Raw genomic sequence first — 23004 nt, 5'->3', positions numbered from 1 at the left:
TGTGGTGTACCAGACTACGGGGACCTTACAGGATGAAGTGTTACATCTGACTAATGGCCCTATGTTAAAAACACTGACTTACTGAAGTTCTTGTAATTTATTATATTTTACATGAACATAGAGAATATCTCCATTGTGCTGATGGTATTCTTTTTTAATATCTCATCAAATCTAAGATGCCAGCAAACTATAAATTCCAGTATTATTAATGAACCACTAAGAAAGTAAAAATGCTGCCAGTTCAACATGACACAGTGCTTTCCTCATCATAAACTTAGTTACATCTCTATTTCAGATGTGAAACTAAGTATGTTTTTAAAATAGAGGGAATATGTTAGTAATTGCAAATTTTTCATTCTTTTTTAATTTTGTCCCTCTTGTAACCTAAAATGCTAGCCACTTTGAAGACTAGAATGTGTCCATTTAACCAAGTTTTTATTTCATGAAGCAATTCTTTCATTCTACGTTTTTATAACATCACCCAAAAATGTAATTAATAGTTTAAAGATTTTATTCAGTTCAGTTTAACCAAACATTCATTAAATATCTAATATGTACAAGTTTCTTATCCCAATACCATGGATGAAGAAAAATTAGGAAGACAACCTCATTATCCTTGGGTTTGTGTCCTTGATTAAATTTCAGATCACAGAAAAACTAATGAATTTATTATAGCTTAATTTATAAATTAATATTAACTTATTGTACTCTTTTTCAGGTGTTGATTGATTTATCTAGCACATCTCACCTCGATAAACACTCCCAGGTGGTATCCGCTCAAAGAACAGACTGAAAGCATTGATCATGGGCAAGTCCCACTCTGGTCAAAGCAGCCAGCAGTCACCAAAGCCATCTGTCATCAAAAGCAGAAGCCATGGAATCTTCCCTGACCCGTCCAAGGGTAGGAGATGTTTTCAAGTAGAAAAGCTTTTGTCTTTTTGTTCGTTCACTATCTTTTTTGAATATGAATTCCTGCATATTGAATATATTTTGAAGGCTGAATTATATTAGAATTATTTAATATAGTATTATGCCAAAGGATAAGGAGAAAATGGGATATAGTCTCAGATGAGCCCATGATTAAGTTCATGATCTTCGCCTCTCTGACGCTCCAGTTTTTCAACCTTTAAAATTGAGAAGGTTGGGTTATATGAGCTATTTGGTTCTTTTTCCAACTCTCAAAATTCATGTTAATAGGATGTTATAAGATGAACTGGGGTATTTCATAAAGGAAATATAAAAAATCCTTAAGAGTTTCTTTGACTAGACATAATCATCATTTATACATATTTCTTCTAATTGTTTTCAATCCCTATTTTCATAAATATATTCTTAGCCATTACATATATGATTATACACAATTTTGCGCCTTCCTTTTAATATATCATATCAAAACAATTTATACACTGACATTTACTTAAAACTTTCCTAAATATTTGGACTTGAGCTATTTCTATGATTTAAAAAAAAAAAAACAACTAATATGATCCTGGCTGGCATGGCTCAGTGGTTGAGCATAGACCTATGAACCAGAGATCACAGTTCATTCCCAGTCAGGGCACATGCCAGGATTGTGGGCTCCATCCCCTGTAGAGGGTGTGTGGGAGGGGCTGCCAATCAATGATTCTCTCTCATCATTGATGTTTCTTTCTATCCCTCTCCCTTCCTCCTCTGAAATCAATAAAAATATATTTTTAAAACAACTAAAAATTATTATTATTTTTAAATCCTCATCTAAGGACATGTTTTCTATTGACTTTAGAGAGAGAGGAAGGGAGGGAGAGAAAGAGAGGAAAAAGAGAGAGAGAGAGACAGAGAGAGAGAAAGAGAGAGAGAGATCGAGAGAGAGAGAGACAGGTTGCTTTCAGTATGAGGCTGGACCAGGGACTGAACCCAAAACCTGGGTATGTGCCCTAACCAGGAATTGAACCTGTCATCTTTTGGTGTATAGGAATGACGATCCAACCAATTGAGCCACACCAGCCAGTGCAACAACTAATAATATTTTTAAATATTAATGTCAAGCCAGTGCAACAACTAATAATATTTTTAAATATTAATGTCATGCATTGCATTTTGCAATAGGCACAGCATTCCCATTTGAATTAGCTTATCCTTTGGAAGGTTCATTACCAATTACTGTATAACACAACATTAATCTTCCTCATAAAACTGAGTTACTGCCTATATGAAATAACTATGTAGTATCTTACCTTGATATGCTAAAACTACTAAATACAAATTTTATTTTGGACCAAAGTATTGCTTCCTTCTCTCCTCCTCTCGGAGAGTACATTAAGTTGAAAGTAGTTCTTTGCCCATTAGAAAGGAATGAATTTAAGGGCAAATGTTCTAGGAAATAGCAAACTGAGGCATCCATATCCAGTAGCCAACTGAATGGATGTGATAAACCACTAATACAATGAATGTTATAGATTATTTAGATGGATGAGTTATAGATTGAGTTATAGATTAACTAGAGGCCCGGTGCACAAAAATTTGTGCACTCGGGGAGGTCCCTCAGCCTGGCCTGTGCCCTCTCGCAGTCTGGGACCCCTCGGGGGATGTCCACCTATTGGCTTGGGGCCCGCTACCCGGGGGATTGGGCATAAGTTGGCAGTCAGACATCCCTCTGGCAGCCTGGGAGCCCTTGGGGGATGTCACTTGCCAGCGGGGAGCAGGCCTAAGCTGCAGTCGGACATCATTAGCACTGCTGAGGAGGCGGGAGAGGTTCCCACCACCACCACTGTACTGGCAGCCGTCAGCCTGGCTTGTGGCTGAGCAGAGCTCCCCCTGTGGGCGTGCACTGACCACCAAGGGGCAGCTCCTGCATTGAGTATCTGCCCCCTGGTGGTCAGTGTGTGTCAATAGTGACCAGTCATTCCTAGTCGTTCTGCTGTTAGGTCAGTTTGCATATTACCCTTTTACTATATAGGATAGAGGCCTGGTGGCATGGGTGAGGGCCAGCTGGTTTGCCCTGAAGGGTGTCCCGGATCAGGGTGGGGGTCCCGCTGGGGTGCCTGGCCAGCCTGGGTGAGGGGCTGAGGGCCGTTTGCAGGCTGGCCACAGCCCCTTCAGGGAGGGGGCTCCTGCTGGGGTGCCTGGCCAGCCTGGGTGAGGGGCTGATGGCTGCAGGTTGGCCAAACCCCACAGCAGGGACCCTCAGCCCATGAGGGTGTGGCCAGCCCTGGGTGAGGGACTGATGGCTGTTTGCAGGCTGGCCACAGCCCCTTCAGGGTGGGGGTCCCCACTGAGGTGCCTGGCCAGCCTGGGTGAGGGGCTGATGGCTGTTTACAGGCTGGTCAAGGCCCCCAGTGGGGACCTTCACCCCATGAGGTGTGGCCTGCCTGGGTGAGGGTCTGAAGGATGTTTTCAGGCTGACCAAGCCCCCCAGTGGGGTCCCTCACCCCATGAGGGTGTGGCCAACCTGGGTGAGGAGCTTATGGCTGTTTGCAGGCTGGCCACGGCTCCCAGCCACCCAAGCTCCCAGTGGAGACTGGCTGGAAGCAGGTATCTGGGATTTATTTATCTTCTATAATTGAAACTTTTGTTGCCTTGAGCCAAGGCCACAGCCAGCCAGGGCAGGCAGGAAGCTTGGCTTCCTCCATCGCCTGGGCGAACCAAGCCTCTGGCTTGGTCCAGCTCCGTGGCTTCCGGCCGCCATCTTGGTTGGGTTAATTTGCATATAGTCGCTCTGATTGGCTGTGGGCATGGCTTGGGGCATAGCAGAGGTGCGGTCAATTTGCATGTTTCTCTTTTATTAGATTAGATCAGGGGTGGCAAACTTTTTGACTCGAGGGCCACAATGGGTTCTTAAACTGGACCAGAGGGCCAGAACAAAAGCATGGATGGAGTGTTTGTGTGAACTAATATAAATTCAAAGTAAACATCATTACATAAAAGGGTACGGTATTTTTTTTTTTTAGTTTTATTCATTTCAAACGGGCCGGATCTGGCCTGCGGGCCGTAGTTTGCCCACGGCTGGATTAGATTATGGATTCCATTTAGTCAGATCAACTCTGCCCTGATTAATGTTCTGAAGATCATGAATGTAAAAATCCCTCTCTATGACTATGTGTGAGGTATAGAAACATTCTCAAAAATCACCTGAGGTGAGGATTCTGCAATCTTCACTTTTAATATCTCCTAGTGACTCACACGCCTTAATCCAAGAATTCAGTACATTTTTACTTACAGGTACTCCTGTTATAGTATAAGCCTATTGTCTCTCACCAGGTCCCTACTAGAATTAGCAGAGCTGCTTTGTGAAACTGTAATATATTCATTCACATAAGGTTAGTTAGAATGTATTCCTCTTCTCAAATTTCTCTTCTCAAGATTGTCAACCATTTGCCTTTCCTCCCCAAATTGCTTCCCAAATGTGTGACCATATTACTGTATGGTGACCAGTTTCATAAAAGAGCCAAAAAAGAAACAGATTAAGCTAAATCTCAAGACAGTTTCAAATAATGTGAGACCAAGCTTGACAGGAGGAATGCTGGGGCAACTCTAACTCGTGTTTTACTCTTTTGTCACCAGACATGCAGGTTCCCACCATTGAGAAATCCCATAGTAGTCCTGGCAGCTCGAAATCCTCATCTGAAGGCCATCTCCGCTCTCACGGACCATCTCGCAGTCAAAGCAAAACCAGCGTCACTCAGACCCACCTGGAAGACGCAGGGGCAGCTATAGCCGCTGCTGAAGCCGCCGTGCAACAGCAACGCCTTCAACCAAGTAAAAGACGCAAATAAGTTCCTCAGCATGGCAGCTTAATGTTCATCTGTTGCCTTTCTTTCCTGCTGTCCTTTCCTGTTTGCTTTCTGTTTCTGGCACATCCTGCTCACTCTGTTCTCTGTCCCTTTGTCTGTGTAAGAACTATCAGTACATAATTATGCTCTTTCTTATTTAGAGTTTTTTAATTTACATAGACTGCAGTAAAACTGGCTGTTTCTCCTCTGTCTCCACCATCCATCCAACCTGGCTCATAGTATTTGATAGCTGTGTCTGTGATGTTTGCAGGCAAACAACGTTGTGTGTCCTTTTGTTGTGCACTTAATTATCCTATAGAATACAGGAATTATAAGCACAGTGGCTGCCAATTTTCCAGGCATTACACCCAAAAAGCACACACACAGGCATTTAAAGCAGATTATACATGAGATTCTTGCATCTAAAAGCACTCAAAAATTTGAGGCGGGAGAGTAATGTGACCAATAGTCAAGTTCTAGAACATAGGGGGAAAAGCCATTTCAAGCTTAAAAACTTTGATAGATAACGCATGTGAAATGCTGTAGATTCCCATGTGGAAATCTTTATAGTCTTTTGGAAAAAGAAGTCTCTGAAGAAAAGCACATGTCTTATATTCTCAAGAAAGTATATAATATTAATAATATGTGAATAAGCATATATGATGAGGCAGAAACCTCATTAAGGAGCACAATCAGGTCCCTCCTGTTAGATCACACTTTGTATATGATAACAGAGAATTTATAGGTGGTTTTTTTTCTAACGATTGGAAATCCTTTGAAAGTCAACATATCAATAGAAGTTTAACAATTCACCCATTTTAACTGCCGTAGTTTCATTTAATTTGTGAAAACTTAGTCGATTGATATATGAAAACATATTAAGTACAGATATTTTTACAGATGTAGATGCACTGTTACTTCCAAGGGGCATTAGCCAGACAATGGCGAAAGATTAACGTTCTCCCCATCTCCCAAAGTCATAATGTCCAAAGAAACAGCCAGTTTTAACCCCCTTTAGTGCTGTGCATGTGGTGTCATTTTGGCATTTGAAAACACAGCTTCTTTAAATAGAGCAAAAGATCACTTCTGTTTGCATGACTAACATCTAAGCTGGTTCCATCTGAGGATACATACTCTGGGTTTCCATTTCACCCACACTGCCCCAGCAGCACATAAAAGCGGTCAGTCTAATCATGCCAGGAAGCAGCACAGACACAGCATAGCAGGCGTCCTCCCCATTCAAAGAACTCAGTCTGATAATCTGCCTCCACCAGCCAATGGCAACCAAGACCAAAGCCAGCTAGCCCTCAGGAAGGTGATGTCTGATGGACCAGTCAAGCCAGAAGGAGGTGAGCAGAAAGGCACTATTCAAAGCACACAGCAAGAACATTCCCAAATGTAAAGCCCTCGTCTTTTCATTTTTAGAGATTGTCTGATAAAATATGTTTATCCCTTTTTTAATGTGCTTTTGTGGGCATGGCATTTCAGGACTTCATCATCACCGTGTAAGTCCCAAGATCCGCCCCATAATATATTGACTACAGTGATTTGTATTTTTCTATGCACTGGGCATCTTTTGACTTTTGTTGGGAAATAGATTAACAGTATTCATATTGCAGAATGGAATGCATGCTACTAACCTAATCTGTTCAAGCATGACTATAAATATGTTGCATTGTGATAAAACTTTAAACTGCTCACAATTCGAGTTAGCGTACCAGTGGATATGTAGATCAGTTTTTGTTACATATCATTTCAAGTGTAACTTTTAAAAAATTCAGTGGATTTTGGAAATTCTTAGAGGAAAGTAAAGGGAAAAAATGTTAATGCACTCATTCACCTTTACATGGTGAAACTTCTCTTTATCCTACAAACAGACATTTTCCACTCATGTTTCCGTAGTTGTTAAGTGTATCGTGTTGGGCATGTGAATATCCAAGTGCCTGTGTAATAAATAAAGTATCTTTATTTCATTCATAAACTACTGGGTTCTGAGCCATTGTTATATGATGCAGCTTAAAATGAGTGTGTCAGTTTTTGCTTTCTCATTTGATTCCTTGCTATAGAGTATTTATAGTCACTGCTCCATTGTTAGTGAGAGCTATAATAATAGTGATTTGGGGAACAGACCAAAGCTTCATGTCAAAAACATTATAAAATAGGTGGAAAATTATTTCCAAATAAAAGCATCAGAGCTTACTTAATAAACATGTAAGTAAATAATGGAGTTGGGGGACCCCCAGGCCATGCTTCCACTCTTTCTTTCTCCCACATCTGATCTATTTCACAATCTTCTCAGGGTCCTGGATAGAGGAAACAAATTCTGTGAGTCCTTGCTGTAGAGATGCATCTAAACTTATTCCATTGCTGTGTTCAGAAAAGAAAGCAAGCTTATATTTGTCCCTAATTTGACCCAACATTTGTGAAATTTTCCCTGAGAAAGGGTGCCAGTGACAGGAATCAAATGAAAGTGATTATAAAATTATCTTCAAATTCAATTCAGAAACATATATAACATATAGTGTTATTTTTCTCTAAATAGAATAGCAGTGTTTGCCCCCTAAGTCTCTTCTAGGCCTAAAATACTTTATGATTCTATACTTTCCACAAAATTAAAGTCAGTCCTTAAACTATTCTATAGAACTTCTCTTTATTCTCAGAAAAACTAAAGAAATTAATACACTCTTATCCCAACTAATCAGATATTTAGGGACTAAGGAAGATATATGTGGCAGCATGAAAAGCAAACCACTATGATGTTTCTTTAATTAGGTACCTAAAATTTTTCAAAATTGGCACTATAACCCTTGTCTTGTTACTAGGCCTAAGCTTTTGCTTTATAAGCAGTTAGCTTAAACATTAGCATAATTCTGAATGTGCCCAATTCATAGATTAGCTCCAAAGCACAAATTACTCTTTCTAGTTAGCCTTACTAGTGCTTTTCTAAATTACTTAAATTCCTCCTCTGACCTTATTCTTCCATCAAATAAATTTTGTTGATTTCTTAATGGTATTCATTTTCTTCCTTCAAATATTTCATAATTATAAATATCAAAATAGTAAAGTACTTACCTTATTTCACATTCTATGTTTAATTATGATTTAAGTATTACTATATAATATTTTGTCTGATTTTTTTCTAGATATTGTTGTTAAAATTTGTAGCACATTGTTTTTAATCCCCTTTCTTTGAATAATGTTCCAGTGGATATTCTCCTACCTTTAAAGTGCTATGATTGAATCTTGAAATCATTTTTTATTGAAATTATAATCAAAAGGAAATCAATATACCATAGCATAGATTATTATTTAATTTTATTTTAATAGATAATAAAGCAAATGCCCTGTTTTCTAAAATATAAATATTTTATGTCCCTGCTACTATAAATGTACCAGGAATATAATTTTTGCCAAACAACTAGTGGCAAATATAGAATTAAATTTCTATAAAATGCCATATAATGACTTCAAAGCTTAGAGAGAAAAAAAATGGTAAGAGATGTAAACATATGAAGAGCCATCAAGTTCTTGTTCACTAACTGCAGAATTAAGTATTATTGATTTTAAGAGATTGGATAAAAGTCTCCCATCTCAAACCTCACAATTGAGTTCATATAATCCCATCTGCATTCTGAAAACAACAACCTGCATGGAAATAATTCTTCATGTTGTATGAACTGTTTTGTCGTCCATCTCCTCATTTTATCACACCAAGGCGATGAGGTATTCATTGCCTATATTCTTCTGAGTAAGCAATTAGAGCAGCGGTTCTCAACCTGTGGGTCTCAACCCCTTTGGGGGTCGAACGACCCTTTCACAGGGGTCGCTTAAATACATCCTGCATATCAGATATTTACATTACGATTCATAACAGTAGCAAAATTATAGTTATGAAGTAGCAACGAAAATACTCTTATGGTTGGGGGTCACCACAACATGAGGAACAGTATTAAAGGGTTGTGGCATTAGGAAGGTTGAGAACCACTGAATTAGAGAGCCAGTGGGCTAGGAGAGACCATCCAGCTAGAAATTTTCAAAGTCGGCAATATAACCCTAGTCTTGTTATGAGGCCTAAGCCTTTGCTTTTTAAATACATTAGCTCCTTTGAAATCGAACTCCCCTGATTGCAATAAACACAATTGTCATTTATGTATTTATTTCTCACCCACGTTCCAACACATGATTAGATGTTTCTAGAAATGAATACAATTTAGACTTGCTGCTCTACCTACACGATCCTCTTTTCTGAAGGCTGATGATTACGCTGCCACAAACCACGAAAATCAAATCCTCTCACTGCACAGGCGCAATGAGGTAGGAAGCAGAGTCCGTAGAGGAGGCTGTATGTCATTTCTGCCAAGGGTGACGAAATTGTCCCTAAAGAGCTGTTCAAGTGTTTTTTATTTTTTTCTGAGCTTTTCAGCGGATTTCTGCTTAAAGTAGCATAAAATACGGGTCAGGCAAGAATTAAGGAGTAAGCCAAAGGAATTTTTCCTTTCCCTCTGGGGTTTAGTTGCATGCTAGGAAACCTGAGGGGGAACATTAGACAGATTGTGCCAGATCACCCTGATGCTTAAACAACTCTTGCTTGTATTTGGAAATCCCTGCAACTGGCTTTTTCAAGCCAGTTGTTTGGGTTGAACACAGGCCCTCTCTTTTCAGAAAGTGATACCAACCGGGGAAGAGAGTTTAAAAAGTAAAGAGGTTTTTTTGTTTGCTTGTTTTGTAAACCATACCAACATGAAAACAAATTGAAGCACTCTGTAAAACCTTGCAAATGAATTTATTCAACATTCAATATATTGCATTTTAAGTGCAATTGGAAATTCCTGAGCTATTTTTGTTTGATGCTAAGATTTTGGGTGAGTTTTAAGTTGAGAACCAGTAACACGGGGTGAATAGAAATTTCCCTTCACTCTGGGCAAGAAGACCTGTTGGGAGGGGTTGGTGAGGTTAGGTGAGAAGAATCATTGAATTAGTTGTGTGGGGGATTATGATTGAGTTCCTAGGTGGGGCCCGATTGTAGGAGAAAAGCCTGAAGCTACTTCCACAGACCGACCCCTGCTGGAAACCACGTTCAGCAAGGCTCGCTGCGGCACCTGTCACAGAAGAGCTTCATATGCTTATGTGGCCGTGGGGAACTTGGAGTAAGCCATCCCTCTGTGGAGTGGCTCTCTTGGGCAAGTGGTAGTGGGTGGCTGGGGTGGGAAGCGGGGTGGCACTGGGAGTGGAGGGAATTATTACAAAAGGTAATTTTTTTCTTTTTAAGAGTTTCCATATGTCCTTAGAATTGTGCATTTTCAACTTTCTGGAGTCATCTAACATTTATTGTCAGTGCTCTCTGCTACACGTGCAGAGTCACAGACAGTAAATGAATAGCTCTGACCATATGACACTGTCTCTTGTTTATGGACCGCCATTCACAAATACGAATCCACTGACCTCCCTTCGATGGAATATGTTGGTTCTTTTCCAGTAGTAGCCATGGGTCTGCACGGAGCCACCCACATAATGTATGTCTGATTCACACTGGGAATGTATATGTTCATTTCATCTGACATGAATAGCAAGACAATTGGCGTTTCTAAGTATCAAATTTATTTTTAGTATGCTGTGCCTTAGTCAAATGATCAAGCTATGGGCCTATATAATTGGATCTAACTATTAATGCATTATTTGAGAGGAAGAGAAAGGCCTAATTTTAACATGCCAGAGTCCCTTAAGTACTGATTATGAGGTGTCTTTACCAAAGTTAAACTTTTTAAAATGCACTTATTTTACTTTGGGCTCAAGAAAATTATCCATATATATGTGAAATATATATATATATATATATATATATATATATATATATGTATATGTATATATATATATCCACACACATATATGTAATATATATATATACACACATATACATACATATATACATATATATGTGTATATATATATATATGTGTATATATATATCCACACACTAATAAAAGGGTGATATGCAAGTGGTCATGACGCCTCACGCCGTAATGACTGATCAGCAGGAGGCTGTGTGCGCTGTAGGCGTGGGTGGGCAGGGCTGCGTCTGTGGCGAGGCCAGGGGACGTGAGGCTGCGTCCCTCACCTGGTGCTGGCTGGGGGACATCAGGCTGCGTCCCCTGTCAGGCTGCATCCCCTGCCTGGAACCAGCCAGGGGACATGAGGCTGCATCCCCCACCCAGTGCCAGCTGGGGGACGTGAGGCTATGTTCCCCTGCCCAGCGCTGACTGGGGATGTGAAACTGTTATTGTTTGTTTATTAATAAATTTATATATCATTCTATATACATTTTACTAATTTTGTTTCATCTCTGACACTTCTATTATAGAGAAAGGGCAAATAGCAATATTAAAATATTTCCTCTAATTTCCTTTTAATGTGCACGAATTTCGTGCACCAGGCCACTAGTGTGTGTGTGTGTGTGTGTGTGTGTGTGTGTGTGTGTGTGTGTATTTATTGATGTTTAGAGAGAGAGGGCGGGAATGGGAGAGAGAAACATTGATGTGAGCAAACATTGATTGGCTGCCTCCTGTATGCCCCCTAACGGGTATGGAGCTGGCAACCAGGGCATGTGCCCCAACCAGGAATCAAACCAGCAACCCTTTGGTGTACAGGATGATGCCCAACCACTTAGCAACACTGGCCAGGGCAAGAAAAATGGAGCATGATGGGGCACAGTGAGGGACCGTGGACAAAGAGTACAATATGAGCATGGGGCTGGGAACATTATCATCTGGGTTGGAGGGATCCAGGGAAATGCTACCTAAGGCAGAGGAATTCCAAAGACATTGTCTGGCTACTTAATAGGATTGCCTAAATCCAGATATCTAAACTACCCATGAACTACTTACTTCCCCCCAATTTCATCCATATGTGTTGCATTATGTAAAATCATGATATTTCACCCATTCTTTTCTGTAGGGGTGGGGGGACATATGGATATGAGATTGGATGAGAGGAATCTTCATGTGTACTGAGGAGGATTGGGAAACTATCCTTTTTATTTTATTACTGTGTGGAATGTGTAAAAATATAATTAATCACTCAGAGCCATTAATGGATTTTAAATTAAAATATAGTGTATTAGAAATACAGAATTTTGACTGGGGTATTGAGTTTTTTAGAACAAATAGGAATAAGTAGATATATAATCATAGCTCAATCCTTTAATACTTTAGTATCTTCAAGGTAAGATACTGAAAGATAAAATTTTATTAATTAGTTAAATTGATAATTTGAACAGAAATTAATCAAAAAACTGATGTTGAAATTACAAATCAAACAAGAACAGATATGTTTTGAGAAGAAAATGCTTGCTGAAAGTCAGGATCATGGATCCCTATTTTTAAACAAATAAGAAAGACAGTAGAATAAAATTTCTGCTGTATTTTTCCATAAAAGAAAATAGAAGGAAAATTGGCTTTTCCTCATTACAAACACAATACCACAGTATTTAAAATTCTATTTGTCAAATTATATTTTAATCTAACTCTTTATATAAAATTAATTTGGAATCTATATATAGAGACATAGAAAATAAACTTTTTATACTATATAATTTAAATTTCTATATACATAAATATTGAATTACTATTTTGGCTCCATTCAACTATTAATTTACAAGAAAAGTTTTAAAACTTTAAAGAAAACCCCTTTTATGGAAGAATTTACATTATTTTATGCCAGCAAATCTCATTATTTACTCTGGGTTTCTGCATATCATAAAATAGCTTTTTAAAGCAAAATAAGCGCAAAAAAATTGGTATAATACATATAATTTTTAATTCAGATTTTATATTCCTAGGGTTTTGAAGTTCTGGATGTAATAAGTTTTGAAGAAACTTTATAAAGTTAAAAAGGATAATAAGAGCAATAATAAATATTTTCAAGAAAGGCTAACAACTTGATTTTTTAGTATAAAAATAGGTGACTATCAAAAAAAGCTGGTGCTAATTGGTTTCTTCTCATTTTCACATTTAACACTGCATTTCTATCACTGTAGATCTAAACCAGTAATTCTCACAGTGTGTTCATTGACCCCTGGAAGTTGCAGAGATGCTTTGTAAGGGTCTAAAAGGTCAAAAAATTCTTAAGAATATTAAGATATTATTTGCTTTTTTAACTCTCATTCTTTCTCAAGTGTACAATGGAGTTTTCCTGCATTTACATGAGATGTCAGGACATCATTGCTTTGATGACTAATGGAAAATGTACTTACTTATTTTAAGTTTTTCTTAAGTTTTAATTAGGTAAATATTGGTAGATATAACTCACATAAAACGAAGTTCTTTGGGGAATTCAATAATTTTTTAAAATGTAAAAGGGGTCTTGAGATCAAAATGTTAAAAAAGCCACTGATCTATACCTATGCACAATCATAATTATTCTAACAGCCAAAGACATTGGATAATTAGAGGTTTCTTCCAAGATACAATTATATTTGTCTTATATCTATATGCCTTATATCTGTAATATTACACTTCAGAACCCCTTCTTTCCTTTCTCATTTAATGTTAACTTATAATTATTCAGATTGATGAAATTTTTTATTTTAAATTATTATTCAAAATACTTTATTGGAAATGATTTAGATTAAATTATTATTATATGTCTATATTACTCCTTGCTTTCAAAATCTGACTGGTAAGTTGCCTATCAGCTAATCAAGTTGTGACCAAATTAACATGAAGTGAGAGGGAGAATTATAAATATAGAATAAATTTTATGTGTCCCTGTCCTGAAGACCAAATTTATTGAAAAGCAATTGTTTATAAATTTTGTTTCTTTTAATTTTTGTTGTATTATGTATAGTACTAGACCTACATACTGTAAATTAATTGTGTTGGTAGAAATAATAGAAAAACTGAAGATCATCACTTTGATTTAAATTTGAGGAAAAAATTAATTTTTTTACCTCTTACCAAATTTCTGATCCCTAATTTTCAAGCATATAATTTAGCATGTTTAGATCTAAAAAGGAAATTCTGAAAAAAATATATTTATTATTTCTAGAAAATATTATCTGAATTACCTGTATTAGTTCATTTATATTAATATATACATTTGTTTATTTTTTAATTAATATTATATTCCAAACCTCCTCAAAGTGTTAGTGAAACTACAGTAAACAAAAATAGACAAAAATCATTTTTAATGTGAATCTTCTATCCTGGTATTATTTATTTAATAACCAATTAAAGATATCTGAGACGAATTATGAAGAATGAGAAAGTATGAGTTTTGTCTACCTTCAACTGGTACTGAAAGAAAAAAAATGTAATTTATGTGCATGATCATGTTTAGAAATATCTAGAAGTGTAATTAATTATTTTATTTGTTTGGCTCTCATTCACATTAATAATCTTTACAGCTCACTGGAATATAATCAACTACAGGAGGAGAGAAAGTATTTGAAAATGATTTACTTGGAGAAGGTAGACAGATTAATGAAATTAACTAGAGAGGTTAGGTCCCATGGGACTGGACACATCTTTATTAAATAATTGTCTAAACTCCTTTATTTTGTGGCCATTGACTACATTTGAGTGATATGAAAAATACTATTCAGCCATGTAGCATTAGCCATATAAATTAGTCTGCTGCTATTATTAAATTGTATATATTTATACTGGAAATATACTGTATTTGAGCAGGATTTTAATATAAATAAAACTGTTTGAATTCTATTTAAGATCAATGTCCTTGTTATCTAATTATTCATGATCTAAGTTATCAGTTTCTGGATTATGTAAGATCCGTTTTCAAAACTTCTTATAATTATTCAAACAATTCTGCATGTTTTGCAAGTAAACTTCAAGGCAGAATATTTCTGCTTCAAAAGAAAATGAAATGAATATTGAAAAATTAAGGGTTGGCCTTTAAGACTTGATGTAGATCTTGAATGATTTTTCTTTCAAATATTATTCTCCTTACCATTAATTTTTTAAAGATAAAAATTTTTAGTGTTTACAGAAATTGTACTAGCATCTTTTATCAAAACCAAATCTTGGTATTTGATAAATTACTTGATTGTTCTATTTATTTGGACATAGCTGGAATTATAACCTAAATTTATTAAATATAAAATGAATTTACTATCTTAATTTTCATTTTTGAAAATATCTTAATCAAACTTTTACCCAGTATTTGCTCTGAAATTTTGGTCCCCACTTAATCTGCATTTACTTTAACTGACTTCTTCAAAAACCAGTTCTGAACCAAAAACATGTTAAAAAGGAAGATGGACTTAAAAGGCAACATTAGAGCATAAATGCAAGGACTATAGTAGACTACTGAGCCATCGCATATATTTACGTAAGAAAAAAATCCTCTCTACCATGTTATTAGTTAAACTAACTTTACTCTCATTTCCAAACACCTGTTATATTGAAGTTACATGATATTATTTCTGTTACTGGAATAATCATTGAAACTGTTATCTGCAAAGGTAGAGAATGAGTGAGTAGAGAGTATGAAGGATACCTGAAAATTACTGATAACATTAGATAAAAACAGAATATTAAAGTGATCATTAAAATATCTTGAAAAATTCAGCCATAAAGTCAATGCAGATGGAGAGGGAAGAGTGTGAACTTGAGCTTCATCACCTTTCCTAAAACATAGCGGATAGAGGTGTCACTTCCCCATCTCGTTCTCTGAATAGTACTACTAAGTGAATATGGAATATGTTAAGAGACATATTTTGATTTTTATAAGGTAAAAAGACATTCTATTCCTTATGGTTTGGTATAAATGTTTAATGTCTTTGTGCTTTTTTAACCAATAATTTTTATTTTAAAAATCCCAATATTATTATTCCTTCGTCTGCCACACACACACACCAAAGTTTATAAATGACTGATATAGAGATCACAGTTATCTATTTTCATACTTTTATTTATGAAAACTTGTAATTTGAGAGTGTGTGAACACTCCTATAAATAGCTGTGTTAAAACTATGACACTTTTCTAGTACTGATTTATTTTAAATCTTTCCAAATTGGATAGTGAATACTGTATACTGAAGTAAAGTTAGAAAAAAATAAAATAAAATTCTTGTAAGATACAACATCTCTTCTTAAATTAATACCCCTGAACTGCAATAAAATATATTTTTTAAAAGTGGACATAATTCAAGGGAAGCCTACCAAATAAAGTTAGTAATAATGGAACTTAAAACCTGACATTTTCAGGTACACACTCAAAACAAGCCAACAAATCAGATAAAACTACAGTCTCTTTAGTAACAGAAACAACAACAATAATAGCAGATGGATGAAGAGATTGAAAGATAGGCAGTGACAGTGGGGAAATAGTAAAGGTCCTAAAGTAAATACCAGCTAAACTAAAGCTAGCCAAAGAAAAAACCTACGTGCAATACATACAAAATTTCTAAAATAGCCAGATGGTTATTTCAGTTCTATCATTAAACTGTTGGAATAAACAAATAATTATTAAATGATTTCTCTTAACTTCAAACAGTTGATCTTAAATCCTATAGATTGTATCAATGCAGATAATACTAATATCAACCAAGTAATTTGGGAAATGGCAGGCTACCTACATTATAAATTATTCCTGAAATATTTGGAAATAGCTTTTAGCTGGACCAAGGATATAAAACCAATGATAGAAATCACAGGCAGCAGGGCATTATACATTCCTAGCACTGAATTCTAAATTCTGAAATATGCAGACACCTCACAGTTTTTTAAAATATATTTTTATTGATTTCAGAGAGGAAGGTTAGAGAGGAAAGGAGAGGGATAGAGAAATAGAAACATCAATGATGAGAAAGAATCATTGATTGGTTGCTTCCTGCACGCCCCACACTGGGGATGGAGCTCACAACCTGGCCATGTGCTCTGATCAGGAATCAAACCATGACCTCCTAGTTCACTGAGCCAGGCTGGCTGGGCAAAAACCTCACAATCTTAATCTGACATAATTGGATGTGATAGAAAAGTGGATTAGTGGTTGTTTTAGTTTTGCTTGTTTCTCATTAATTAGGGTATGAACTGAAACAAGTTACTTAATCTTTCCTGAGCTCAGTTTTCCTATAGGCGAAATCATGGGTCAGGAGCCTGTTATCTCTAGAGTCCTTAGCAGCTTTTTGTTGATCTCCAGGGTTTCACAATTGTCAAGTTGTCTTCAATTCTGATCTGCGGACTTTGAGCACAGCGCTGCCACCATGTGGTAGGAACAGTGATAGGTCTGCATTTTTAAGTACTATTATGCTAACACAGGGCAAACTAATTGAAGACAGATGTTCAGTCAAAGAGACACGATCAGGTTTAATTAAGATTAGCCACAGTAGAGTAATAAGACAATGATGTCTAACCATCTTTCATCCGAAGAAAATGAAGAGGTCAAAAATGATTGCAGGCAGGTTACAGTGCCTCACAGAAGATAAAATTTGTTTGCCTGAAATGCCCCACAATCACAGAGTCTCAAAAATGATTCAAGACCCGAGGATGTATTCCTCTAGGGAGCAGGACCCTTTCTGCAAGAGTGAGCATATTTACTCATATGCTTACTTAATACATTCTTTCTCCTAGTCAGTACTTGGTAGTACAAGCAGGAATTCACAAAGAAAGTACACACACAAAACGCAGGCTCCAAAAATGTTTTCTTAAAGAAAGTTCAATTCTTCTGTAAAACAAACATTCTCATATGTAATACATAGGCACATAATATACTCACGCATAATAGGTCCATGATTTCTGAAACTCTGATTAAAAGTTAAGCAGAGGTGGGATTTTTTTTTTCATTTTTAATTTTAAAATCATAAAATTATGGAAACCATATTTATTTAATGTTTTAAAATATTTTCTTCGGGAACAGAAATACAAAGATAAGTGGGATCAGCACAAGTACTAGTGTCTATAAGTGGTTTCGATGCATTTTTACTATACATATTATTTTCTATCATTTCAATTTAAATATTTATATATAACTAGTGGCCCGGTGCATGGATTTGTGCACATTGAAAGGAAATTAATTAGAAGGTGGCCAGCAGTGCGGGACTGGGCGAGATGGGTTGGACATGTCCTGGAGCCAACCTCCCTCGGTCCCTCCCCGGCCAGCTGCACCTGGGGTGGCACTGCGGCTCAAAGGACATCTGCCGAGTGAGCAGGGTCCCTCTGGCAGGTGGGGTCCCTCGGCCTGGCCTGCGGGGATTGGGCCGAAACCGGCTCTCCGACTTCCCCTGAGGGGTGCCAGAGTGCTAGAGTTGCTGTCCCTGGGCAGCTCTTGCATTGAGCATCTTCCCCCTGGTGGTCAGTGCATGCGCATTATACCTACTGGCCGGTCGGTTGGACAGTCGCTTAGCCTTTTATATAGTAGATAAATATCCATGGTCAGTTATGAACTTATTTTGAAGGTCACAAAGCTATGCTCTCTTATGCTTAGTGTATTATCATTATTTCTTTCAACCAAACAAGTTTTGTGAGAATTGGGAAAACAAAACATCTTGTTGCAAAACATTTGAATGATCAAATTTTTCCACACAGTATGACATTAAAGTTGCTGTTGCTGAGAAATGTATGATTTATATAAAACACACAGTTGGATAGTTACATATGATTTACATAAAACACACAGTTAGTGAGATATTACTAAATTATTCAGCTGTTTTAGTTATTTGGTTAAGGGAAACAATGATTAATTTGTTATTTTTAGTAAATATTTCTTCAGCATAGTTTCAGGATAAGCTTTTAAGGAGGCTACAATGGAGAAAACACAGGTTCTGCTTTGAACAATGACATGAATATAACAACTACCATCAAAGACAAAAAGTGGTGATTGTCAAGAAAAGATATTTGATCTTATGCTTTGAGAGTTCACTTCTGATTGGCACGATAAGGAAAGTGCATGAAGCAGGGCCTTGACTGATCTGAGCTGGGCCTTGACTGATAAACATAATTTAGGTATGAAAAAGTGTTGGGGGCAGAAGAAGCATGACAAAATTGGAAAGAATAGCCCCAGCCATAGCTCAGGAGAAATGAAGCCAAACCAAAGAGAGTCAGAGTGAATGGTCTGAGTGGTCTTCCAGGGAAAGCATTTGAAGGAGAATTATGAGAGATACATTTGGAAAGAAGCAGATGATAAAGGACTCTGGGAGGCAAACTACAGATTTGGCTAAAATTGCTTATGCTAAGGGTAGATATAGCCCGGTAAAAAGCAAAGGTCCATTCTGCATCTTAATTGAACTCATTTTCAGAAGCAAACCAAATGTCAGGATATCTAGTTCTACTCCACATTTACATGACCAGGTTAAGAATAAAAAATACAATAAAGCAGTAGATGTTTTGTTAAGGTAATGCCAAACACCTAGATTTATTTAAACTAATTACCTAACATAACTACCCAACATCTCTTTAGACATAATCTTACATGAATGTTGTTTGCAAAAATATTAGGTAGACAAGACTTATATGTTTCATAGATTTGGTGGTTTTTTTTCCTTTTGTATTTATAAAAGATTATTTGTTTGCATTTAAATGGACAGCACTTGCACAGGCTTTCTGAATGAGATTTCTATTGCCCTAGACAAGACAAAGAAAACCAACACTGTCTTTTGTTAAATTTACTTCTAGCCTTGTTCCTTTCTTCTTATATCATATTTGCATTTGAAGTTTCCCAGAAGGGAATAGAACTAGAAATTGGATCAGGAAATTCAAAGTTCACAAAAGATTGAATATTTTTTTAATGTAAATAATAAGACATCCTTTCTATAATGTAGCTATTTTGATACATTGTGAGATTGCTCTTGGATGAAAATTGTTTTAATTTAGTAGAAATAAATTGATTTAAAATTAATGTTTGTTAAGATTTGTCTTTGAAGATAGCATATTTTGATTTTATGGTCAATAAAATTAAAATGTTTTATTCAATATCATACTAAAAACTATAAACAGTCTTGTTGGTTGGATTATATAATGACAACCAAAAAGTATGACAGCGTTCCTTCCTTTACAATCAATTGACTAATCTGACTCATTATGTGGCAATTTAATTTATTTTATGAATGCTTATAATTTTATATCATAGTGATGTTATCTTTTCATTTTTAAATTATTTTTTAAAGTATTTTCTTTAGCACCAAATACTCTATCTGGGTTTCTTCTACATAAATTGAATAAAAATTAAGCAAACATTGTAATTATCATTCTGTTTCAGCAAATCTAGTCCTATGGGTTACCAGTAATTCATTGGTCATTAGTTATTTAACAAGATTCAAACCTTTTTCCAAATAGCTATTTCCAACTTATACCTGATATGTAATTGACTAATACACATTTCCCCCTCTGTTCTGAGAAACTGATACTACTGTCACTGGAATAGGTATAAAACTGTCTGGTAGCTTTAGAGAATCTGTTGTCCTGAAATGAGGGAAATGCTGAAACTTTTTCAAGATTAATCCTGATGGCCCTGACGATGATTTTCCTGCCCTCTCATGGTTTCCCTCACCATGTCTACATTTTTCACTTCACCTGGTTATATTGATTACATTAAAATTCCAACACATCGAGAGTCGTCGTGCTTGTATATTGTTTCTTAAGAAAAATGTAGATATCTTAGGATCATTAAAGAATTACCAACTATTCATCCAGTGGTGTGACTCTATCTGCTTATGAAACTTCTGATTGGAAGAGGGCCTCTTAGTTTAGTAGCCTAGAACATGTCTACAATTAAATGAGGAGCCAGGCAAACTTACTGTCAGGGACGAGGTATACTCAAAGACACTGGGGAACAGCCAATGAGGAGAGAGTGGGGAGATGGCAGGATGAAGAAGAGTCGGTTACTGGGCTCATGCTTTCTCTCCTCACAATCACAAGCTTAGGAGACAGGCATTACTGACCCCATTATTTTCAAATGAGGAGACTGAGAATTCTTAGGTTTACTACAGAATGAGTTGGGATTCAAAATCACATCAATATGATCAAAGCTCATACTCTTAAACTAACCAGATAGAAGTAGGTAGATAACAATTCCAAAAATTTGCCTAGAGCATCTTCTCTCTACAAAAATAAGAGATACACTTGCCTTCTCTTCTTTTTACATCAAAAGTTCTCCCCTAATCTCCTCTAATCTAGAACTTCCCTAACAATATTAGTACTATACTCTTGGTGAATAATTTACAGAACAAAATTATTATGTTTCTATGGGAATATAGATTCTTATATCCCCCCAAAATTAAACTCATTACAATTTTAACATAAGTCCCAGTCATAAATTAAGAGGTGCCTAAAAGGAAACAAATATCTTAAAATTAAATAACCTGCTGGAGATAGTTGGTAGAGCTACATACAAACAAGCCCAGAATTTTCAATCACTTCTTGAAATTATCTATTGTGCATCTTCAATTCTCAAGAGAAAAACATTATTAGTTATTAATATCGAAAATAATTAAGCAATTTTTCCTTATCCGGCTATTTATATTTGCCCAAGTCTTTCTAAACTCCTTTCTCCATGAAATAGCCAACATTCTTATTTGTTTGCCATATTATTGCAATACTGTACAAATAAATCACAAATAATAATAATATGATACTTACATACTACTTAACTCAGTCTAAAATATGATGATTTATCCTTTAAAAGTGATTGGGTTTTTTTCCCTTTATGTCTAATAATAACAATCAAGGACTGTGTGCATTATCTGTTAAGGAAAACAAAATGAAAGGCAGATTAAAAAATGTGGAGTTCTTGCCAAAGCTGTTTCTTTATCAATATAAATGAAGAAAATGCATAAGTATGCATTTGGAGGTCAGTGGGAGTAGTGTCACTGATTGACTGTGGTGTTGACTCTTCCCACACCATGCAGCAAAGCCCACCAATCACCGGCCTGCAGAAAGCTCCGTGTCCACCGGCTCCTCGGGCAGCAGCTTCGGCAGTGGGTATAGCGTGGACAGTGAAGGAAGCAGCAGCACTGCAGGGGAGACTAATCTATTTCCTATTCCAAGGATGTAAGTGGCTCTTTTTTTCTCACTACAAAGCTAACAGCATCATGAGTAAGCTTTTCTTAACATTTAACAGGAAATAACTAGATAATTATCCAATTCTGAGTCATTGTCCCTGAAAGGCTTCAACTGTTCATGGTTACACTTAAAAAAAAAAAAATACACTGTTTAGGAAAGACTGGATTCATTTAGTTAATTCAAAGGATGAATGATGGTCACTACCAGCTTTACTTATTTAGTGCAATTTGTATTAAATTAAAAAAACTGATAAAAATTGATTAGCCATGCCTGAATCAAGCTTTAATCAAATACTGAACAAACACAAACATCATTGGGATTGGAGAGAAGCAGATTAATTTACTTTGAATCAGGAAAGATTAAACATATTTAAAGAACTCATGTCTTATTTGAAATAGATAACACATTAGGCTACTTATATAGATTTTTTCAACTGTAAATCTCACTACAATTAAAATTGAAGATTTTTGTCCAAATTTTCTAGAACAAATATCAAGTATTACATAGATTCCTGAGTAAGATACTCTTGGAATAAAGTTCATTTATAATACATTAAACCTAAAGAAAATCATATTGCCAATCAAATGTAAGATTGTTTTTAGAATGGATTTAGTCATATGGGTGGCAAAATCCAGCAGCATCCAAAATAAATATGTAGGTCATATCTGTTCCAGTATAAAAATTGAAACAATGACCTTTCTTTCTCCTCCCCACTACTAGTTTTCTGGGCTTTCAAAAACACCACCGCTCCAGAATCTAGGCCAGGGTGAATCCAGCCTGCCACCTGGTTTTGTTAGATCTGTAAGCTAAAAATAGCTTTTGAAATTTTAAATGTTTGAAAAAGGAAAAAACACTCAAAAAAAACAAAAAACAGGAGAGAATAGCATTTGGTGACACAGGAAAGTCCTACGAAATTGAAATTTCAGGCCCACAAGTTTCTATTGGAACACAGCCACACCCATTCATTTAAGTGTTGCTAATGCTGCACTCCCTGAGCAATCTTCAGTAGTTGCATCAGAGACCGTTCAAGTCATTTACTATCTGGTCCTTCACAGAAAAAGCTTACAGACCCCTTGCTGGAACCCTGGGAAAGTGTCCTTTTCATTTTCTCCCATGTTGAGTGAGACTTTCTTGGGGGTGGAACTTCCTTTTCTCTTTGTTTTAATGTCATGGTTTTTTATTCTTTCCTTTTGATATCCAGAATGGTACTAATATTTAGATAATGGCTCAATTTACAAAATTGA

At 36.2% G+C, this 23004-nt stretch overlaps 1 protein-coding gene across 2 annotated transcripts in view; it reads left to right on the top strand.

Moving 5' to 3' along the window:
- The window catches only part of PCLO (piccolo presynaptic cytomatrix protein), a 285323-nt gene that overhangs the window by 231599 nt on the left and 30720 nt on the right, over positions 1-23004 (top strand). The window contains exons 20-22 of one of the 2 annotated variants that reach the window (XM_059712171.1): positions 4540-4734; positions 6023-6097; positions 21607-21748. In XM_059712171.1, coding sequence (XP_059568154.1) covers positions 4540-4734; positions 6023-6097; positions 21607-21748 — 412 coding nt within the window. The remainder of the gene's footprint in view (positions 1-4539; positions 4735-6022; positions 6098-21606; positions 21749-23004) is intronic. The other variant, XM_059712170.1, reaches the window with a different exon arrangement.

This window comes from Myotis daubentonii, chromosome 10 (genome assembly GCF_963259705.1).
Source record: "Myotis daubentonii chromosome 10, mMyoDau2.1, whole genome shotgun sequence".
Lineage (NCBI taxonomy): Eukaryota > Metazoa > Chordata > Mammalia > Chiroptera > Vespertilionidae > Myotis > Myotis daubentonii.
Note: the sequence above shows the minus strand (reverse complement) of the source record. Positions and strands in the feature narration are given on the sequence as shown.